Consider the following 24,492-nt stretch of genomic DNA (forward strand, 5'->3'; position numbering starts at 1 on the left):
CATGTTCACTTTTCAGACTATAATCCTACAACCAAAATCTATAATCATTGCATCCCTAATTGTTATGCAGCTTAAAACATAACATATGAATGTGTTTAAATGTAGAAGAAGCCTACTATGTGCAGTCAAATATGGAAGGAGTTCCATTGGAAGATGAAGATGAGGTTTTTCAGAGTTCCATTAGTGGTCGCCAAATTCAATAGTTCGATACAATTATCACAATGCTGAAGAGATTGTGGAGAAGCGGAAGACTATGTTAACATATTTTGGTAATGTCCCAAAATACAAGTTTATTGGCAGGAGGTTAACAGAGAGATTAGAAAAGTTTTAGGATACGACATACCAATGCACCCAGTATTATTTCTGCTTCCCCCCTGATCAATTCAGTAAGTCTCACCTATTCGCGCTACATATGTTATTAATAACAGCTAGGAAGATAATTACAGTGAACTGGACAAAGACCCGCCCACCTACTTTGACAGAATAGATAAAAAGGTTGAAACAGATATATTTACACAACAGTTCTGTCTGGTTCTCGAATCTGATTGGCTGATAGCCGTGATATATTTAGGCAATATCAGCACCCATACAGCCTCTTTACCCTTTGTGTATTACCCCGCCCACATACAGCCAGCAACAAGCAGACACTACAGATCTAAAGTGTCATTAGAATCTTTAAAAGATGATTGCTCAGCTGTTTAACTGTCAGCTTATGATTTGAATCCAACGCGGAAGGAAGTAGTTCATCATGCAAAAGGGTTTTTGAGACTCTATCAAGTTATCGCACTGCTACTCGTGTGATATTGCTGATATATATAAAAACAAATGATATTTAGAAAATGACTGCAGATTTGGCAGCTGAAATCAGACTTTTTCCAACAGACCAGGGCATTAATCGAAACATACTTACTTGATTTTTGAAAGGCTGTCAGTATTTATGTATTTGTTTATTCCCCCCACCCATGCTTTTTTTCTTTTTTAAGCTGTCACTATTATTTATGCATTATTATAATTTATATCTACTATTATTTTCTATCCATGTTTTCTTTTTCCGAGATTGTAAACATTCTAAGTTAAAGTTATTTGTATACTGTTTTTGAAAACTTTAATAAAAACACAGTTAAAAAAAAAGAAGAAGCCTACTTGAGCAATGCACTGCTTTTTTGCACTTTGAAATACAACATTTGAATACGTTTGTAAAAAAAAAAAAAAAAAAAAAAATGAGCCATATTATACAATGTAGTGATGTTATGTAGTTTCAAAATACAACAAATTAACGTTTGAATGTAGAAAAAGCTAACGTTGGTGTCTTAAGGAGCAAAAGTACAGCATATGGGCTCTTATATGCTGTTATGTCATCACTTATATTGCAAGTCATATCTCTCCTGCCCCTCATTTGGGATGCTTTTCATGAACTGGCCCTCATGACAAACTAATTAAATAGCCCTGATGTAATGTCTTTACAAAATTATACAAAAAATATTAAAATGTTCACCTTTTTACTCTTTGTGGACTGGGAAAAAAAGTTAATCACATCACATTAGGAAAAAAAAACAAAAAAAAAAAGATTTTTTTTTTTTTTTATATATATTTCGCAATATTTGTTTTGTTTTATTTTTGTACTGCCTCATCCAAGTATGAGCAAGTATGAAGGATATGCCTTCACATAAACAACTAAAACTGCCTGATTCCTGCCAGAGTCAAGCAGGTGGAGCAGATCGAAAACATTGCGAAAAGGCGTTTTATTGTTTACTTTTTAATGCACCTCAGCGATGGCTATTATTCATGCTCAAGAGGGCGGAGAAATGGGTGGAGTCACATAACAACAAGAGGGAGAAAGAGAGAGAGAGTTTTGTTCAGTGTAAGTTAAAGACGTCTCCCTCTAAATCACTCTGACACTGAGACCGATGGTTTAACAGCAAGCAGAAAGAGCAACGTTTGGACACAAACACATGCTGGAACAAACTTAAACTGCACTTTAACCACAACTGGCACACAATGAGGCTGTCACCGCATGACAGAAACAGGAGACTTTCTGAATGAACAAGAGTGAATATCAGAGGAAAGGACAGTAGAGATGATTTTCAGTTCAGGAATGACAGCATCCAACCTGCCGGCAAAGAGACTGAAAGGATAAAGCAGACAGAACGAGAGGAAGAAAAGCACAACTCTATCCTGGTAAGAGAAGTTTTACCTGGAAACAGCATCTATAACTGCTTTAAATATGAGTATTACATTAAAAAAACATTAATAAATCCTATTAGTAAAACCAAATTACGTGTATATATTTTTTATATATATATATATATATATATATATATTTTTTTTTTTTTTTTGAAGATTCTAATATTTCCCTGTTTTAATGGAGAAATTTTATCCAACATATTTTTAAACATAATTGTGTTAATAACTAGCTTATAATAACATTTCTTTTGTCTTTGCCATGATGACCGCACATAATGTTGTATTAGTTAATTTGCAAATTACTAGTATTAAGTTTAAAGTGTATATCTAAAGGCTTTGCTAAGTTAATTAGGCAATATATGGTAATTAGGCAAGTCATTACGTCCTTAAGAAGGCAAGTCATTTAAGACGGCTAATAATATTATCCTTGAAAATTTGGACATTTTTATTTAAAAATTCCAGCCAAACTAAAAGACACAAGACGCGCTTCAGAAGAATATTTTAGAAAATTCATTCATTTTCTTTTCAGCTTAGTCCCTTTATTAATCAGGGGTCACCACAGCGGAATTAACCGCCAATTTATCCAGCATATGTTTTACGCAGCGGATGCCCTTCCTGCTGCAACCCAACACTGGGAAAATTTTAGGAAATACTGTATATAATTATTAAAAAGCTGGTCGAATGTGCATGAGACTTTGTTAATTTTTACTTCTCTGCCACACATGGAATTGTTAGATATGCAGTTTTTGTTTCCATAACTGTAAAAATACTTACTCTAAGAGCAACTGCATTTATTTATTAAATATATGTCCAAATATAAGCATTGTTAGACATTCACAAGATGTGTTTTTTTTCTGCTTTTTTAAAAAGTGTACAATTGTAAAATGTTCATAGTTTTATGACCCCCAGATTAGATTACCTTGAATACAGATATAATCGATGTACACTAAAAAAATGCTGGGTTCGTGGCGTCATGGTGGAACAGTGGGTAGCATGATCACCCCACAGCAAGAAGGTCACTGGTTCGAGCCACTGCTGGGTCAGTTGGCATTTCTATGTGGAGTTTGCATGTTCTCCCTGTGTCATCCGGATGCTCCGGTTTCCCCCACAGTTCAAAGATATCCACTATAGGTGAATTAAATGAGCTAAATTGGCCGTCGTGTATGTGTGTGTGAATGCAAGAGTGTATAGTTGTTTCCCAGTGTTGGAAGGGCATCCGCTGTGTAAAACATATGCTGGATAAGTAGGCGGTTCAGTCCGCTGCGGTGACCCCTGATTAATAAAGGGACTAAGCAAAAAAAAAAAAAAAAGATTGAATGAATGACAATGCTGGGTTCCACACAATTCCTTCATGTCTTCCCAACACAAATCTATTAGGTTAACTTAATAGTTTTTAAAAATGTAAGTGGACTGAGCATAAAACAAGTCATCAAAAATACTTCAGAAATGTGTTGATTCAGCTCATTTTAAACAAGTCATTTGAACAAGCAGCAAAAGTCATTTTTTGAGTGCACATATGAGCTTCACCAGACAGCTTGAACAGCTCTATTTAGAAAGTATTCATTAATTTAGATTGATTTGGGATTCTTCTGAAGTGGAGTGAATCATTCATAAAATAAATTAAATATACAGTGCTTTCTGGTTTTCTGGGGAGTCTAATGGTATTCATTTAATAAAATTGAAACCAATCTAATTCAAAATAATGCTAAAGTCTTCATTCTATAAATAATCCAATACAATCCATCTTTAATCAAGTTCCAAAAGGTACACTAGCTTGTGTCTGAATACTTTAAACTCTCTTGTGCCTGAATACAGTACTTACACAGTCACAAGCCTTAAAGATACCTGCAAATGATAAACTCTCACTCCATTATAGTTAAACTCTGCAGTGACTTCAAATATAATCAAGAATATAAAGTCAACATTGCACATTCTGCGATGTGACTACTGCGGATGCGCACATTGTGATATCAATGCTGAAACAATATACTGTGCAGCCCTAACATAAATATATAAAAGCAGAAAGAGGCACAATTCTCTCATCAAAGTGCGTTGAATCCAGTGCTGATGAATGCGCACGTGAGGAATGCTCCACATGGAGAGTTTGCATGTCAGATACAATCACACTTTCCACAGACACAATTACAGCATGAACTCTGGATCAGACTATTATTACATTTACTTTCTGACTTTCTCTTAAAGGGACAGCTCACCAAAACTGAACATTTACTGCCTCTCAAGCGGTTCCAAACCTATTTGGCTTACTTCCGTTGAAGACAAAATATGTATTTAAAAGAAAGCTGGAACCATTTACATATTGTTTGTTTTTCCTACTATGAAAGTCAGTGGTTACAGGTTTCCAGCTTTCTTTGAAATATTTCCTTGTGTGTTCGACAGATGAAAGAAACTCAAAGGTTTGGAACCACTTGAGGGAACGTAAATAGTAAGTAATTTTTTGTGTGTGTGAACTATCCCTTTAAACTAATCAGTTATGAGACTAGAAGATTATTATTTTATTATATTATTATTATTATTATTTAGCATGATCATTATTTTGAATGTCAGATATTTTGAAGTTCAGATTTGTGAACTTGAGCGATTTGCATGGAACGCGCACTAAGTGCGTCAAACGCGCAAAACACTCTACGCGCCGTGCCCTTCACGCATTTCGTGCCATTCGCACCACATCATTCACGCAAATCGCATCATTCGCGCCGCAGGATGTCTATTCTCACGTTTGCATCGACTTTACATGTAAATCACTCGTGCTTGATCCGCCTTCCACGTCTAGTCTGAACACAGCATAAGTACCAATTCTCGGTATTAACTACTGTAGTGTCTTATTGCCTGTAAATTATTAGGATATTGTGTGCATATTAATTCTTACAAAGCACATATTCTGAATGATTTTATTCTAAAACACTTAAGGCTGATTTATATTACTTCATCAAGCGCACACGTATGCTCCGGAGCAGCCTACGTGTGGACAAATAGCCCTCGCCGTGGCCAACGCTGACGCGCACCTCTATGTCATTACATGCCACAACGACACGTAGCCTAACTTGGTAGTGCTGACGAGTGTGGGTGGGAACGAAAGCCACGCGAACCTGTTGGAGCGAGTGTTTACAAGTGTGGAGTCCTGTAAAGGAGCTCCAGATGAAATGTTTTGTTTTGTGTTTACCTAATGATTAAAGTTGTTGCACGTCCTCCGGTTCCCACCTCAACTTCTACATTAAGGTAGCATTCAGAAAAAACAAAACACCACCGACGAAACTCGACACAGAGGAACATTAAAACCTCACTGCGAGCTAGCGTTTCGGAAGTGTTATTGCAGGGCAACACACACAGCACTTAGAAGTATAAATGCAACATGCAAGGCATGTGCCGTGGGTCACATCGATCACTCAACGCATGAAGTATAAACCAGGCTGAACCAAACACTCAAGACTTTTCCCAGCTTGTTAAAACTACAAGCTGGAAAAAGTTGGAGTGGGGGGGATGGGCAACCTAATCACTTTATATTCAAACCACTCAAATTAGTAAAGATTTAATCAGTAAAAATTTATGAGTTCTCTTAAATGATTTAAGTTGAAGAAGTTGTTTGGATTTGTGCTATTAGTAAGCAGCAAGTTGGGATTTTATTGAGGTAAAAGTCATAGAAAATTGGTCCTTATAATGAAGTTTACCCCCCAAAAACACCCTCTCTTTTTCATAGCAAAGGTTTGCATTTGCTAAGAGGATCCTGAGTGTTTGCGAGTCTTGAAAAGCACAGGGATTTACTGAAGATGATCCAGAAAACTGGATCAAACAGAAAAGCTGAGATCCTGCTGACATCAGCAGCTCGAGAAGTTCACAATGACATCACAGACTGTTTTAAATAAAACAAGGCAGATTTTGATTTCTGAACTGTTACGTAATGCTGTATTCAGAGAGATTAACACACAACAGCAAAACAGATCTATGTGAAACCATGTTGGCAGTGACAAAAAGACACAGCAAGACTTTAATGGGAAAAAAATGACAATAAAATAAAAATAAAATGTGCATTTATGAAGTGGGCCTGACAAACCACATATAGAAACACTCTTCTCACTATAAAAAAATAATAATAAATGATAAAAACACTAGCACTCTAGACCTTAATGCTTCAATAGTTTCTTTGTTTAATAAGTAATACAATTTTCTGTTATGAAATTCATGACATATTCATAATGACTTCATGATGATCATGTTTATGACAGCTTTATGACATGTTATGTTGTCTTGGTAACATCAAATTGTCATGACAAATATGAAGATGTATTTGTTTATGTCGAGTGTCATCTTTACATTTAAAATGTCATAACTGAGTAAAAAGTCATCATAAAATCTCTGTCATATAAATTTCAAGTTTTCATGACACCACTTCAAGTAAAGTGTGACCACATGTCTTAACTGTTTGAATTGTATATATTAAAGTAAAATTTTACACATTTTTAATTTCAGCATTTTTTTGTTCAGTTGGTTTTTCAATAATAATAGCATTATTTCCCGTGTTTCCCATAATTCAACAGTCCATCCCTATTTTAGTGTACAATACACAATTATGCTAAATTGACAAAATTATGAATTTGACAATTTCATTTATTTCTTATTATTATATTAAAGAATTATTATTCTTTATTGTATAAAGGTTTAGACATGAAATTTACACTTTATACATAACACTTTACACTTTATAATAAAATTTTTTAAACACCATTTTAATATCAAAATTATTAGCCCCTTTAAGCTATTTTTTTTTTGATAGTCGACAGAACAAACCATCATTTTACAATAACTTGCCTAATTACACTAATCTGCCTAGTTAACCTAGTTAAGCCTTTAAATGTCACTTTAAGCTGTATAGAAGTGTCTTGAAGAATATCTAGTCAAATATTATTTACTGTCATCATGGCAAAGATAAAATAAATCAGTCATTGGAAACGAGTTATTAAAACTATTATGATTAGAAATGTGTTGAAAAAATCTGCTCTCTGTTAAACAGAAATTGGGAAATAAATTAAAGAGGGGGGCTAATGATTCTGAATTCAATTGTATCTAAAAATGGTTAAATTAAGAAGAATTTTATAGACTACAACAAAAAATATTGTCTTATTTTAAGAAATAATAAGTCAAAATTTTTTCCTTTAAAAGGGGTGAGCAAAATAAACTTGTTTTCGTTTTGACCCAAGAATATTTTGTTTACGCATTGGCAGATTATTCTGCTCATTTTAAGGAGAAGCTCACTTAATTTTGACTCATGATTTCTGAAAAGAAGTCTATATTTTTTGTTGTCTATAAAATGCTTCTTGATTTAGTAGTTTTCAGATGTCTGCACCAGAAATAAGACAAAAAGCATTTTTTTTTTTGCAGTGTAAAACAACAACAAAACATGAATACAATGCAAAACGAAATAGAAATGTCTCAATTCTAAGCAGACGGTGGGCTTGTTTCCAGAACCAACGCCAGCACAAATTCACAACAAGAAGTTAAGTTTAGTTATGTAATTTAAAAGATACATGATTCATAGAGCATGTTTGTAGCATTAGAATACAAATCCTCGCTGAGGGTCTTGAGCAATCCTGTTTATATTCTGCTGATTTAATTATGTTTTTCAGCAGTGATGATTCAAGGCTATGAATGTTTGTTGGTGCATTCAGTTCAAGACACAACACAAAGCAGTTCAGATACTAAAATAAATCAAACTCACTGCTTTTACTTCAGTAGTGCTTTTACAATGTAGATTGTGTCAAAGCAGCTTAACATAGAAGCTCTTTTAGATTGAAACCGTCAGTCCAGTTTTCAAAGCTGAAGTTCAGTTCAGTTCAGTTCAGTGTGGGTTAATTTCCACTGAAATTAATTTGCTCACTGAAGAGCAAATCTATTGATGAGCAGCTCAACAAGTCCTAAAACCAGTAACGCTGTCTGCATTGTGCCATCCTTGTTGACCAGAGAATAGACCCGCAACCCATTTGCCAACAAGTCAGGTCAATCCAGCATGTCTGCAAGAAAATCAACTGCTGGAGATCGCAAATGGCGGCAGCCTGTTAGGGTCCATTTGCATATTGTGTCTTTTATAGAGTTTGCACAGGATCGTTATTTCCAATGGAGGGACGCGACCTGTGTGCGCAAGCGGCTGTGCTCGTGCCCTCCAGAATGAATGCCACAAGTGCACCGCGAGTCGCGTGACAAGAACTGACTGTTCAGCTTCAGCTTATATGAAGCACACATTTCGGTAGACTCAGACAAACACGAACACCCAAACTCTGCAGTGCTTTGTAATTTTTCTCTATAAATAAAAGAGTGACAGCAATGTTGACAGTTGCCCAGCAACCTACAAATTACCGCCCAATTCCCACAACCCCCCTCGCCCTTAAAATTGTCAAAGCATTGACCGTTGAGGACCACTGCTCAAACCTAACCTGACTCCTATCCTAACAAACCAAACACCAACTGAAAGACCATTTACTCACTCAGAATAAATCTTAATTTTAAAATGAATTGACCCAAAAATGTAACTTATGACTGTTTTTTTTTTTTTTTTTTTAGGTAAAGGGTCCCATATATGCATTATACTATCAGTAAAACAACAGATTTAATGTTGGCCTAAAATGTTTGTGCAGTACTGTACATCACCTCCCTGTGCCAGCTCAGATTATTTTGAGTAGTTTTAAGCACAATAAAAGTCCCGCGTCTAATGAGCACAAAGAAAAACACACTGTAGCTATGGAAACTCTCTGTGTACACACACACACACACACACACACACACACACACACACACACACACACACACACACACACACACACGCACACGCACACGCACACACGTGATTGATTTTCCTATCCGTGAATTAGTGCATTCCAGTGGTGGGGTGTAAATCTATGACTCAGTCACAAATCCTGACGAAAAACATCCCTTTCCATGTGCTTTTCTGAAGCAGAACTCCAAGTTGCTAGCATGTGGATGTACTGTATTACTTAGCAATGGGTAAAGCCTTATAGTATTTGGGCTGACACTCTTGCTGTACTAAAACTTTGCAGACACTTTAGTTTCATCTTTGTTGTTTTGGGCATAATAAGAGTTTGTGGAACTTGCTAGAAAAAAAAATCAATCAATCTATCTGTCTGTCTGTATATCTATCTTTCTGTCAGTCCATATTTCAACATATCCATCCATCCATCTGTCCGTTTGTCTATCTATCCATCTACCTAATCATATCCGTCTTTCCATCCATCTATTCATCCACCTTTTTGTCTGTCTGTCCACCTATCCATCCATCCATCAATCCATCCACCTACCTATATGTCTGTTTGTATACTTATTCATCCATCTGTCCATCCATCTATTCTTCAACCTATCCATTCATCAATCTATTATATACAAAAAATGTTGCTTCACAAAGCCAAGTTCACAGAGCCCTGACAGTGTCAAACACTGAGTATGTTCAAATGGGCAACAACACTTTAATATGATTTTAATATGATTAAAACAATTTAAGAGTCTACCATGTAGACAGCGATTTTTGATCACCTTAATCCAACTAAAGTTATCACTGAACTAAACAGAAATGGAATTAAGACACGTGGAGGATGGCGATATTAGTGGCATTATAGAAGTAAACACCATGATCAAACTATTACAGTCATGTAGGACTTTTCACCATATTTGCCGACAAGATCCACACACACGGCTGTCAGTACAGGACCGCACACAAACAAACACACACACACATCGTGGAATGTTTTTTTTCCTTTCATTTGGCGTGCGTTATTAAATTCCATAACACTCTCACCAGTCCTTACTTCATATTTGCGTCTAATAGCCTGGTTTGTCAAGGGGGCATGAATGAAATGTTCATGAGTGAAGGTGAAACTGCCGAACTGCAGATAAAATCAGGCATCCTGCTGATTTGATTAAGAAGCACAATTTTTTGTCAGACGGCTCACCTTTTAGGTATACATCTGTGCTAAAATATCAAGGTAAAGGTCATCATAGCTTGCGTAGAACAGACCCAGCTCCCAACTTTGAGAATAGATTAATGGCGATGTTTTTTTATTGCGCGATAAGAGTTTAGTGTTAACACAGATAACGGCCCACCACTAATATATTTACATATACACACACATGGTTTCCACTACAATCATTCTTCTATGGCAGGGCGCCACGCGAAAATTGATTCTGCCACGGCTACATTACAGCTTTTCATTTAAAACATTTTATTTTTTTAATTAAGGGTTATAACCGCACCAAAATGTATAAAAGGTAAGTGAATTATAACAGCGCAAACTTTTTTTTGTAACCGTAGTAGTGCTGTGCGTCATTTGTTTAACCCTTTAAGGTTAGCCCACGTGCTGACTGACTGACTGACAGGTGCGTAATCTACGTATAGCCGTTTCACTTTACTTCAGGACGCATTAATACGGCTCTGTAAGTATTGGAGACATTCATAAATATATGAATAAATATATCAAATCTAATAAATGTTGGAGACATACTCATTACACAAACGCACTAAATTGCCCTTCAGAAGCATTTATTTGAGAGCACACAAGAAGATCTGTGCTTGAGAAGCGGATATTTGAGGGGGCGTCAATAAGTTGTGCACGAGCAGAGGAAATCAGCGCACAAGCAAAGAGATTTGCAGGCTCGTAGGCTATTACATAAATGCAATCTTGACTTTTAATACTTCGCTTATGACATTTGTCATTGAAATAATACCACAAGTAGATCTGTGTAAAAGAAAGGCCTGACACCACAGATACACATACATGCATACATTTATATTTATATAATATATGCATATATATATATATATATATATATATATATATGCATGCATGTATATATGTATGTATGAAAAACTACTGAGAGATTTCAGCTGCTGTCTGGGCTTTCACTGCCTTTCTACACCTCCCTTTTTCCATGTGTTCAATACTTTTCCCCTGCGTCATTTCTTGTTATTACACAGAACTTCATTTGTAAACTAATTAGTTTTGTTAGCTTTGCATATATGGATTTCTTTGCTTCTTACCAACATCCGGTAATAAGCTCAAGTCAACGGCATCTTTACAAATTTGTTTTCTGTAAAAACTAGTGACATGTTTAATACTTATTCCCCTCACTGTACTTCCTATGCATTCAGATTAACTTAAAACTTTATTTTCTATCAACAGAGTCGCATCCCAGAAAGCCATGACTGTCGTCGTCCTGAAGCGTTTTCTTCTGGCCCTGCTGACCTTAACTCTCTCCAGACCCGACTCTGTGTCACTCGGCTTCGCTGAGGAGTTCGAGAGCCGAGGAGATGTCCTCGAAAGCGAATTCATGTACGCCGGTCGCTCCAAACGCTCCCCCGAGCCTCCGAGCACCTCCGACACAGACAAATGCTCATACACCTTTATTGTTCCTCAAAGAAAGTCCACGGGTGCCATCTGCGTCAACTCCAAGGAGCCCGAGGCCCTGCTGGAGAACAGGGTAAACAAACAGGAGCTAGAACTACTAAACGGAGAGCTCCACAAACAGCGGCGGCAGATCGAAACACTGCAGCAGCTGGTAGAGGTGGACGGCGGGGTAGTCAACGAAGTTAAACTGCTTCGTAAAGAGTCGCGCAACATGAACGCAAGAGTCACGCAGCTCTACATGCAGCTCCTGCACGAAATCATACGCAAGAGAGACAATGCGCTGGAGGTTTCTCAGCTGGAGAACCGGGTTTTAAATCATACCTCAGAGATGCAGCAGTTAACATCGCGCTATCGAGATCTCGAACACAAATACCAACACTTAGCATCGCTCGCGAGCAATCAGAGCGCGGTTATCGTGCAGCTGGAGGAGCAATGCAGGAGAGGAGGATTTGTTGGAGGACGCCAAACTAGACCTTACCAGCCGCCAGTTGTTCCTCCACAGCCAGCGCAGACTCCCCAGCATCGTCAACCTCCACCTCCTCCGGTCCATCATTCGCCCGCCAGGCCTTTCCATCCACCCACTTACCCCCGACAAAACAACCAGATGACCAACGAAATCCAGAGTGACCAGAACTCTAAAGCAATGCCGTCGGCTTTACCCACCGAACAGTCTGAAACGCACAGCTTCTCTACTGATAAACTCTCAGGTGAGTGCTTTTTAGAGTCACCACATTAGAGTACACCCTCAGGGTTCTTGCACCATTTTAAAAGCAAAATTTAATGCTTTTTAAGACCTTTTTAAGACCTCAACAAATGTAATTTAAGACCCAAAAATTGTATAATATCTTTGGAATAGAGTGGAGGAACTATGACGTCAATTTGTATGCAAAAACCCGGAAGCGAGTTAGCATTTTAGCACTTCCGGTTCCCTCGTCCCAAAGTCAAAGGGTTTTTTGAATGGGGTTTCAGTAAAATCGCTTAAATAAGGTCCGTGGCAAACACAAATTCAAGATATTTTCACGCTTTGTTCTACGACATAAAACACATCAGTTACAGCACACTCTTGAATTTTTAAATCGGTAATGCTTCTTTAAAAATATGGTTGCTATCAAGTTGCTAAATGGGACTACAGGCGGTGTCGGAGACATTATACGTCATCGAACTCATCTGGTCTGGAGCGCAGCTCGCATGTGTTGGGCATTTGGATTTGTCTGTTATTTAGGGATTTTCATGAATAGGATTTTATAGTTTTTTTGTGTTTTTCTAATTAAGAATTCAGATTGTGTATAGATAATGCCTTCACATGTAAAGGCTGTCGAGACAGATTCATTTGTTGATCATTTATTTTAATTAAACTATATTATAAAGATACTGCTCACCAGTGCAACCTGTCTCTCTCCTGCCCTCAGTAATGCAAACGTGTGAATAAATGTGTAAAAATACACACATTTTAACTGTCGTTTTAATGTAATCAAGTGATTTTTCGTCTTTTTTTATTCATCTGAACACATTTAACTGCAATATTTACACTCCTCCATAAAACATTCAGCAGATGTGACTGTATGGGCTGCTTTCTGCTGTACATCGTGACATAAAAGAAATATTGAATGTTGCTCTGTGTCCATGATGATAGAACTTGCAGCCATTTGATAGACTTGTTCCTCCTCACGCCTCATTTCTGTCGTCTGTTGAGGTAAGCAGGCTGTGTGCGCGAGCGATACACTTATTTAAATATGTCTGATGAAAATACTACATAGGCAGATTTATACACGCAGTTTTAAAACTTTTAGAACAACCGCAAAGCAAAACAGATGTATTGCCCACGTAAAAACCATCCAAAAGGCACTTTTTGCGTATTTATTTGTTTATAATACATACCGTGGATTATAATATAATATACAGAGAGACTAACTCTTAGTCATGGACACTATTTCTAAAAATAAGCTTGATAAATTGTCTGTAGCAGGGTGGGGCTGACGTCACAGACGAGCGCCCCGAGGGCAGTGTAGTAGTTTTTAACTCTTGCGTTTGCATTTAAGATCCAAAAGTGCTCCAAGTTGTATTTTCGTGTGAGGATTATCCGGCTGGACAAAACCAGTAAGTGTCATGAACAGTGTTTGAACACAGAGCTTATTATTTGCAATCCTCGAAAAGCCTATGGGAAAATCCTATAGAGATTTTCAAGAGGGAACCAGTTTTATGCTAGCAGCCGATTAGCCTACAAAGTGACGTCATAGTTCCTCCACTCTATAGGCTACTCGTTTTAATGTTCTCGTTAGATTTAAATAAATTGTGCCTCGTCACAGTTTCTCAGTCTGAGTTTCAATGCAACCAAGCCCACGAGTCCACGCACTGCTGAAATGCATTAATAGATGAGAGAGTGACATACCTGCATAAAGCTTGGAAGGTGAACTTTCAACTCGTTTTAAAAACAAATGTTGTCTCGCTAGGTAATCCATAGAATTCTCCCGGCAGATCAAGCATCACGCCAGCTCTTCCCTTCCGCCATTATTAAAAACAATGACGAAAGCTGCCCCCACGCGTAAAAACAAAGACAGCATGCTGGCTAGAAAGTACACAACCACAAATAAAGCAGCGCGCTAGAAAGATCGTTACTTTTTTATTCCCCGGAATAAATTGAAATCGGGCAAATATTTTTTAAGTTTTATACATTTTCAGTTCTGTCACAGACTGTACTAGACACCAAAGAAACGTTTTCTCTGTAAATTATCCCCTAGCCCCAATTGCAGTTTTTGTTCTCACCAACAGGTGGGAACATTTATACATATGGTGTGGCAATGTGAAAAAGTGTATGAGTTTTGGGAAAAAACTTCATTAATATTATCTGAAATTATAGAAAAAGATGTACCAGTGCAACCAGTTGTGTTACTTTTAAATGATGATTCCAGTTTGGGTTTGACAGAGCGACAAAGAAAGGTGTTGTTGGCAGGACTAACGGCTGCAAAAAAGATAATTGCGCAAAGATGGCTCCCTCCGCATTCTTTATCTACTCGGCAGTGGCTTTACCAGTTTTATGATATTGTTAGAACTTTCAACAGCCAGAATTAATAAAGCTAGAGCCTCAACTCTTGATGCATGGAAAATGGCTGCGGACAAACTGGCAGAAAGACTCATGGATAAAAGACATTGTGCAACAACTTTGAATCTCTAAATCTCTGATAGTTTGTGTGATTATGTATTTACTTTTGTTTGTGTAAGGCTATGTGGATGGATGTCTATATGTACAGTTTTATTTTTTCTGTTATTTGTCTTGATTGCAATGCTATTGTGGGATGGCATGGACTTTGGCACCGCTGGGGGGTGGGTTGGGTGTTTTTTTTTTTTTTGTTTTTTTGGTGGGGGGTGGGGGTTGAGGAGTGGATTTTGTTTATTAAAAGGAAATTGTAAAGATGCTACATGCTACAACCACATGTAAAATCAAAATCAATAAAAAACTTAATCACAAAAAAAAAAGAAATTGGGCAAATATATATATATATATATATATATATATATATATATATATATATATATATATATATATATATATATATATATATATATATATACAGATACATACATATATATACATATACATATATAATATTGAAAGCATCTGCTTTCATTGCCGTATATTTTGCAGACTCATCTGTTGCATGTGAAAACCAAATGTGTTGTGCACATGATAAAGTAGCTAGTCGCTATTTTTATAAAGCCGTGTTATTGATGCAGTGTGGGACATTTATTAGAACAGTGTTGTTAAGCGTGCATAAATCCGCTAAAATGAAGCGCATTAGTACACTGCTGGTGTTTGTTGTGGTCGGAAATCTTGCTAACTTCCAGTGGCGAGATTTAATCACGTGTTATGAAGAAAACAGGACACAAATGAATTTACAGGGGATGTACAGTGTGTTTTGGTGATATTGATTTCAGGAGAATGTGTATATAGATTTATAATGTCAACCACATAGCATCACCCTGTCATTTACCATCCATTCCTACAATGCATTTCATTCCTCCAGCCACATTTGAGCATCTCACAATGAGATATCCACATAGCAGAAACGTAAACAAAGCGCTTCCATCAAACCGCAGATTTCTCTCTGTGAAAGTTTGCCGTCTGGAATCCCCTCAATTATAGACTTTAAAGTGGTTCCTGAAGGGTTTTCCCTCCCAAGATTAATGTGCGCTCTTAGTTCAGAAGATAGTTTGCCAAATGATTGTGTTGTAATGGGAAGCAGGCCAAACTCCGCGCAGGGAAATCCACGTGTCTCCATGTTGCCTGTGTCAGTGAACTTCAGGGCTGTTTTCTTTGGAAGCGCACATGTAACCAAACCACTTAGGCGTTTCCATACTTATTTATCATACTCAGTGCGCAAAACACAATTCACCTCGTAAAACAGGAAGATTGCCCACTGCGTAATGTTTAGATGTTTCTCATTAGTCACGCTGGCAATGTTGCATGAATGTTTTGCCGTGTGTTGTGGAGAATTACGTCTTGCTATACTATTATATGAAAAGGGATAGTACTCTTTATTTGTTTTCAAACCTTCATGGGTTTCTTTCTTCTGTTAAACACTAAAAGAAGATATTTTGAAGAATGTTGGAAAATTGTAACTATCAATCTCCATAGTATTTGGTTTTTCTACTATGGATATCAATGGTTTCAGTTTTCAGCTTCCTTCACAGTGGCGGTTCTAGTTTAAATGGCACCCTAGGTGAATCCAGTATTTAATAGTAATTTCTGACTGACTCTGAGACACTGAAGTAACGTAATGACAAAAGCTTTAAACATAAGAATGAATAATATTTTAAACAATTACTTTAAATCAAAATAATATTTTAAGACTATTTATATATATATATATATATATATATATATATATATATATATATATATATATATATATATATATATAAAAAAACAACAGATGAGTCTGCGAAATATACGGCAATGAAAGCAGATGCTTTCAATATTAGTCATATATTACAAATTGAGTAAATATTATTTTGTCACACTTTATTTTGATGGTCTGTTTGTTGAAATTAAGTTACATTGCCTCTACATGCTAACTAATTCTAATTAGATTATAAGTAGACTGTTAGGTTGGGGTTAGGATTAGTGTAAGCTGACATGTACGGCAAAGTTTCTTATAGTCTGTTGAAGGAGCAGTATCAACAGATATTAAAGGGCACATAGGTTAACCCTTTATATATACTGTCATATTGGGGTGATATAAACACACCCAGTGCTTTTTTTTGTCAATTTAACAACATAAAAGCGGTGGACCAATTGGAGAGGTTTTCAGATTGAGTTTTGGATAGTCAACAGAACAAACCACTGTTATACAATAACTTGCCTAATTACCATAGCCTGCCTAGTTAACCTAATTAACCTAGTTAAACCTTTAAATGTCACTTTAAGCTGTATAGAAGTGTCTTGAAAAATATCTAGCCAAATATTATTTACTGTCATCACTTATCAGAAATGAGTTATCAAAACTATTATGTTTAAAAATGTGTTAAAAGAAATCTCTCTGTTCAACAGAAATTGGGGATAAATATACAGGGAGCGAATAATTCAGACTTCAACTGTACATGAAAATAAAAATAAACATTTATATAACATTTGACCAACATTAAAAACTGTGTTTTACAAGGCAACTCCTTTCTGAAAACATGCATATGCATATAAAAAAATTATCATTATAGGCCTGATGAATAATTGTCTACAATCTTCCATATAAAATACAAAAATACAGAAGATCTATTGAAAAGGAGATGACAAACCGTGAGCCGCTCTTACTCACACGATGAGAGAATTCTTGCTCATTAAAAGTCTGGGAAATGATCGGGTCACAAACAGATTGATTCCAGTCTTGCCCTCTTGAGATCTAATCCTGTAATTCAGCAGCTGACAGCAATAAACTCCTAATCTGAAGTCAAATGTCAAAACAGCAGTCGCAGAAGAGCCCGAGACATATCAGAACAACAAAAAGTGTGACAAATCAGATTCGCCTCAAAACATTCCACTGTATTTTTCAATTATATTTTGGGGCGAATCGGCAAGCGTGGCAAAAATGAAGAGACAGTCAAGACAGAAACTTGAATGGAAGTTGATAAACCGGCTGACCTATGAATGACCGTCTCACTATAATCCCTCACATTAATTAGAATATGATACAGTTCACTATTAGTATGATAACAATCTGGCCTGACTCGCTGAAGTCTATCTTTATCGCTGATGTACAAGCTGCATGCTTATTTTATTCATTTATAAACTGAACCCTTTTATTTTTTTAGGCTTCATTGAGATTAACTGAAATGCTTTAACGGGCACCTATTATGCAAAAATCACTTTTATAAGTGGTTTAAACACAGTTGTGTGGCAGCATTGTGTGAATATAACCATCTTCTAATAGTAAAAAAATAATGAATTCCTTTTTTTATAATCACACTTGATTAAAGCAGTCTGCAGAAACACTTTGATTGGCATTCTTCATTCGTCTGTGTCAAAAGCATCTGCTTAATGACTATCATACACCCGGCGCAGTGTGATGCAAGGCATGGCGCAGTAGTCTTTTGGTAGTTTAAGCTTGGCACAAGAGTCGTTTTGAGGCGTTGCGCTACGCTGTTTAAATAGCAAATGCATTAGTGCTCATATGTGCGCCCATAGGCGTTCTGGTCAAAAAAGGGAGGCGTTCTGAGGTGGACCGCTGGCGCGTTGCTATTTTGAGAAACTATAATAGATTTTTCATTAGACCAAAACAAACCCGGTCTAAACTCCGGCACAGAGTTGCACCTTGCTTACACACTGCTTAACACGCACAAGAGAGCAATAGGCAGATATCTTTACATATGAAAAAATGTAAATATTAAGGATATATATAGGATATAATAAGAATAGATATAGGATATAAATATAAAGGATTAAAATATTACAAAACATATTATTTTCTAGCCTACATAAATATGAAAAATCACTGCTTTTATGTCTTCTTCATCTCAGGAGGCTTTTTCAGTTCATTCATAACAATTTGCTTTTGTATAATGTTATTATTATTAGCAGTATTATTTATTATATCCATATTTATATTTGTTTAATTAAAAACAAGCTTAGATTTGCCCACCTGCAGGTTTTAGACCATATGGGGCACAGCATGTGTTTTAGGATAAAACTCAGGTTTTTGAGCACATTTTGTTATTATTGTTCATTTATTCGTTTGCTGGAAATCAAAACTGAATTTAGAAATAGTTTTGAAATGAATATTTGCGCTTAACAAACAAAATTTTTTATTTATAGACTAATTGATGTCTGTGCATAAAGGTTTCCCTATCCAAGAGCGAAAGTGAAAGTAGATCCATTATCTCTCATTCTCACGCAGTAGATGCTCTGTTTAACAGTTTTCTGCAAAACACTGTTAACTGTTTGCTAGTGAAATGCTCATTTTTTCCACTTAGACTTTGCGTCCTGTAAATAGCGAATGCGCTCTTGGCGTGACGCAGCTGACTCTTAAAGGGAATGGGAGATGAGAATCTAATTGGTTTATTCTCAAAACACACCTATAACTCATTAAGAAAATAAACTCAACCCTTTTAGACCATGCGCTGCAGCGCAAGGCAGATTTCCTGTCCTTAAATTAGCAAAAACACGTCCTGACATGCCCTGAAAGCGTTTGCGCCCTGCATTTTGCGCTCTGCGCATGGACCGTCAAAATAGAGCCCTAAAAGTAAATTTGCTGATGAAATAGCTATAGTAATATAATAGATACGTATATCATAAGAAATATGTTTAACATCAATGCATATTTGCCCAGTATTGTTTAACCCTAGTCATGGCTACAGTGACTTCATGAGTGCGGTCAGTGAGACGGTGCTTTAATGCTATGTGGTCAGTGGTGAAAAATTTTTTTTTTACAATCTACTGCATACAATACTCTCAGAAAATATGCAACATCTGACAACAACTGAATTCCAGTAGGCTCAACACATCTGGGGTGCATCAAGCTCAACAGAAAACATTATTTTCAGCAAACAAAGCCAGCTCCTGGAGGTCCTGGACACAGGCTTTGCTCATAACCGTCTCTCTTTCTTCATTCTGTTCTCTTAGTCAATCAAACTCAATCAGCTGTTTCAGAAACAGCTGGATTTAAAGATAGTGATGCACAGATGTAATTGACAGCAGATTCTAAACACATCTCAACTGATTAGAAATTCAGAGATGCTTTAAAGAATAACCATCAAAGCATGTCACAATAAACAATAAACCCACTGAAGTATTGTGCAATACATATAAAGAATCTCAATTATATATATATATATATATATATATATATATATATATATATATATATATACAGTTAAAGTCAGAATTATTAGTCCCCCTGAAGTAAATAATTTTTAACTAGATATTTTTCAATATTAAGTCAAATTTATACAAAAAATCTATACTTCTATACAGCCTAAAGTGACATTTAAAGGCTTAACTAGGTTAATTAGATTAACTAGGCAGGTTAGGGTAATTAGACAAGTTATTGTATATCGATGGTTTGTTCTGTAGACTATCGGAAAAAAAAATTTGCCTGAAGGGGCTAATAATATTGACCTTAAAATATTTTTTAAAAAATTAAAAACTGCTTTTATTCTAGCCGAAATAAAACAAATAAGACTTTCTCCAGAAGAAAAAAATATTATCAGGCATACTGTGAAAACATAATATATATATATACACACAGTGGTACTCCTGTGGTACTGTTTTTTATATATTTTTTTAATGTATATTTTCCAAGTGATGAAATACATGTAGACAATTTCTAAATCATAGTTCAATGTTTACCAATGCCTTATTAAAATCCAAATACATGCTTGATAACATTAGGTAATGCACCATGTGTTAACATGAACTTACAATGGATAACTGTATTTTCATTAACTAACACTAACAATTATTAACAAATCCTGTAACGAATGTATTGTTTAATGTTTGTTTATGTAGGTAAATGCATTAACTAACAACAACTAATACAACTGTGTTGTCACAATCACCGGCGATCGAGCAGTTGCAGATCGCTGGAGAACTACACGTCACTGAACTGGACTATAAATATTATACTACAATGCAGCAGATTTCCCCTGATTGCGCACACACCACTGGAACCTCATGGCTCATGATAGACTGATGTAGGACTATATATGCATCTCACTCGCACATACACTTTGCTGAGTCTTGTTTTCCCTTTGTGGCACTATGAAGCGTTCCATTGTCTTGCCTTGCCGAGTTTCAGACTCTCGTCTTGTCTATTGTTTTATGTTGTTTGCCGCCTACTGATCTCTTCGCCCGTGACCCCGACTACTCTTGGATTGCCTGCATGCTTCTGTCTGTTCCTGTTGTGACCTTTACCTGACACTCCATTTTCTATCCTTAACTCTGTTGCCAGTGTTGAATGTTACAATTGTGAAGTGATACCATTTTTCGGGAAAAAAGTGTTTATTAACTGCCAGTTCAGCAACTTCCGGCTATTTCAAACTAGATTCAACATAGATAAAAGTAACATAAAATAAGACAAAACAAAAATAAATGCATAAAAATAGAACATTTTACATAACAAACATTAGACTTTAACTAGTTAATTAAAGTTTGCCAAGACAAACGTTGAGGCTGGCTTGAGAAAGCCTGTTGGTAATAGTTTATTTAGTTTAAAACTGTTTGAGGATGGATGGATGGATGGATGGATGGATGGATGGATGGATGGATGGATGGATGGATGGATGGATGGATGGATGGATGGATGGATGGATGGATGGATGGATGGATGGATGGATGGATGGATGGATGGATGGATGGATGGATGGATGGATGGATGGATGGATGGATGGATGGATGGATGGATGGATGGATGGATGGATGGATAGATAGATAGATAGATAGATAGATAGATAGATAGATAGATAGATAGATAGATAGATAGATAGATAGATAGATAGATAGATAGATAGATAGATAGATAGATAGATAGATAGATAGATAGATAGATAGATAGATTGCTAGGGTTTAGTATCTGGTTGTTAGGGTGTGACCAGATAGTTAAAAGGCCATCAGTGATTGGCTGCTGGCTAGACTGAGTTAAATGAGCTCAGCCATTAGTCTGTTGGACAGTCTGATGTAGAGTTATGAGCTCATAAAGTTTGATCCAATGTAAAGTCAATGACAGTCTTTTGAGTAGAAGTCTATGGGACAGTTTCTAGGGTGCCAAAAGTTGTTGCTAGGGCGTGGCCAAAAAGTTAAAAGCTCATCAGTTATTGGCAGTTAGGTAGTCTGAGTTAAATGAGCCCAGCTAGAAGTCTGTGTGACAGTCTGACGCAGAGTTATGAGCTCACAAAGTTTGGTCCAATGTTAAGTCTATGGGATTTTTCCAACGGTCCCAGGACGTTTTTTGGAAAACCAAAAGTCGGATCAGTCGAAAAAGATATAGCACACCGAGTCAGACCAGTTTGGAGGTCTGGTGTGAGTTTGGTGGTCATAGCTCGAAAACTCTAGGAGGAGATAAAGTTTGATTTTTAGGCTCAGAAGAAAAATAGTTTTTCAATAGATTTCAATAGTCTGGCTTATTTTCTCAAGCCAGCCTAATTATCAGTCCTGATTGTCAATAAAACAAATCACTGTTATACAATGACTTGCCTTATTACCCTAAGTTTACTCTAATTAACCTAGTTAGGCCTTTAACCCTGTAAAGCTCTCTGTTGCAGAATTACATCACTTTAAAAAATAAATAAATAAATAAATGCAGTCATTTTAAGCTGAATACTATCTTGAAAAAATATCAAGTAAAATATTATTTACTGTCATCAAGGCAAAAATTTAAGAAATCAGTTATTAGAAATGAGTTATTTAAACTATTATGTTTAGAAATGTGTTGAAAAAAATCAAATATTAAGGAAAAATATACAGAGGGCTAAGAGTTCTGGCTATATTACATGTGTTTGCTTTGTAAACAGGGCCGTTTAAAGACTGTCTGCAGGCTCTAGAGGAAGGACACAGCAACAGCGGCATGTTCCTGCTGAAGCCAGAAAACACCAACAAACTGATGCAGGTCTGGTGTGATCAGAGACACGACCCCGGCGGCTGGACCGTCATTCAGAGACGCATGGACGGATCCGTCAACTTCTTCAGAAACTGGGAGACATATAAGGTCAGAAAGTCATGTTCGCTCACTAGCTGTGTTTCCCTCCACCTGCATTTTTTTATCTGCATTTTGAAATATGGCATAAAAAATAGGCAACATTTTACTTGAAATAGTGTTCATAACACTGTCATTTACCCTTTATAATCATGACTTGCCGCCCTCAAGGAATTGAGTTTGAGACTTGTTGTAAATGTTGTTTTGCTCACTTTAAAATCCCTCAGCTAAAGTCTGCCATCACAGTGGTTCACTATTATTATTATATTATTCCTCCCTCCATAACTGTCTTAAGCATCTCTCTGTGCTCCCAAAGAGTGTCTCACACCTCTAAAAGCCACCACATTTCATTTACTGCATTTTGTCCTCGTTTTCTGAGGCGCAACTCATTTATTAGAGAAGACTACAGTGGCTTCTTCGAATGCACAAAACTACAATGCTCTGTCTGATATTTGGTGTCAGTTTATCAGGAAGTGATGATTGTGTTCTCTTTGACTCATTAGATGGAAACGTTGCTTAATTCACAAATGTTTTATGTGGAATTCCAGTCTAACTCATATCTTTGGATAATAACACAGCCAATGTCAACAAATACATCATGCAAATACATGCATAAAGTGTTCATATTGATGTCACGCACGCAGACGTCACTGAATGGCAGATCTCCAGTGTGTCGTGGTTAGTTAAAGTAATGAATCACACATTGCTGTTTGTGCTTGGAGAAATGTAGATGACTACATGCATAAATGTTTCAAGCGGTCATGTTCTCTCAGCAAACGGCAATGTTTTTTCTGAGTTCTGAATTCATGCAGAATATTGCTTTTTAATGGCAGTGGAATTTTGTTATGCAAGCTGCGCAAGGGTTTCAAACAAGGGCCAGGGCATTTCCAAGGCTTTGTCCCCAAAAACACAACGCCAGACAAAAAACACTCCGTCCATGTCATCAGGACTAAAATCAGGACCAGACGGAAAGAGCCAGGGTCAGGAGGAATCCTAATGAATAAATATCCACAAGGCTCTGAAAATGCTTTCTGAATGAACAAATACAATAGAAGTAAGCAAATAAATAAACAAGTAAGCTGGCAAGTAAATAAGTAGGCAACTAATTAAGCAAGTATGTAAGTGAATAAACAAGCAGATACAAAAATAAGTAAGCAAGAAAGTAAGTATATAAGCAAGCAAGCAAATAAGTATGAAAGTACATAAGTAAATACATAAACAAGAATGTAAATAATTAAATAAGTAAACAAGTAAATAAATAGCAAGTAAATAAGAGAGCAAGAAAGTAAATAAGTAAACAAGTAAATAAGTAAACAAGTAAACAAGTAAAAAAGCAAGTAAGCAAGAAAGTAAATAAGTAAAGAAGCAAGTAAATAAGTAAGAAAATAAGTAAATAAGCAAGAAAGTAAATAAGTAAACAAGTACTTAAGCAAGTAAGCAAGAATGTAAATTAATAGGTAAATAAGCGAGCAAGAAAAGTAAATAAGTAAATAAAAAGATAAGTAAAAAAGCAAGCAATTAAGCAAGCAAGTAAATTAGTAGCAAATAAATAAGTAAATAAGCAAGCAAGTAAAGTAAATAAGCAAGAAAGTAAGTAATTAAGCAAACAAGCAAGTAAATAAGTAGCAAATAATTAAGTAAATAAGCAAACAAAGTAAAAAAGCAAGTAAGTAGATAATTAAAAATAAATAAACAAGTAAATAAGCATG

General features: G+C 36.2%; 2 protein-coding genes across 12 annotated transcripts in view; one reads left to right on the top strand and one right to left on the bottom strand.

Moving 5' to 3' along the window:
- LOC101882086 (ras-specific guanine nucleotide-releasing factor RalGPS1-like) overlaps positions 1 to 24,492 on the bottom strand; it is a 328,440-nt gene that overhangs the window by 138,342 nt on the left and 165,606 nt on the right. The window lies entirely within an intron of this gene.
- Positions 1,859 to 24,492, top strand: part of angptl2a (angiopoietin like 2a) — a 33,028-nt gene continuing 10,394 nt past the window's right edge. For 2 of the 3 annotated variants that reach the window (XR_015490496.1, XM_087252648.1), the window contains exons 1-3: positions 1,859 to 2,178; positions 11,382 to 12,313; positions 22,602 to 22,795. Coding sequence is in view for 2 of the 3 variants with exons in the window: in XM_087252648.1 (XP_087108774.1) it covers positions 11,401 to 12,313; positions 22,602 to 22,795 (1,107 nt within the window). In the remaining variant the exon portion in view is untranslated. 3 annotated transcript variants of the gene reach the window in all.

This window comes from Danio rerio, chromosome 5, assembly GCF_052040795.2.
Source record: "Danio rerio strain M-AB ecotype USA chromosome 5, GRCz13ab, whole genome shotgun sequence".
In the NCBI taxonomy this organism is placed as follows: domain Eukaryota; kingdom Metazoa; phylum Chordata; class Actinopteri; order Cypriniformes; family Danionidae; genus Danio; species Danio rerio.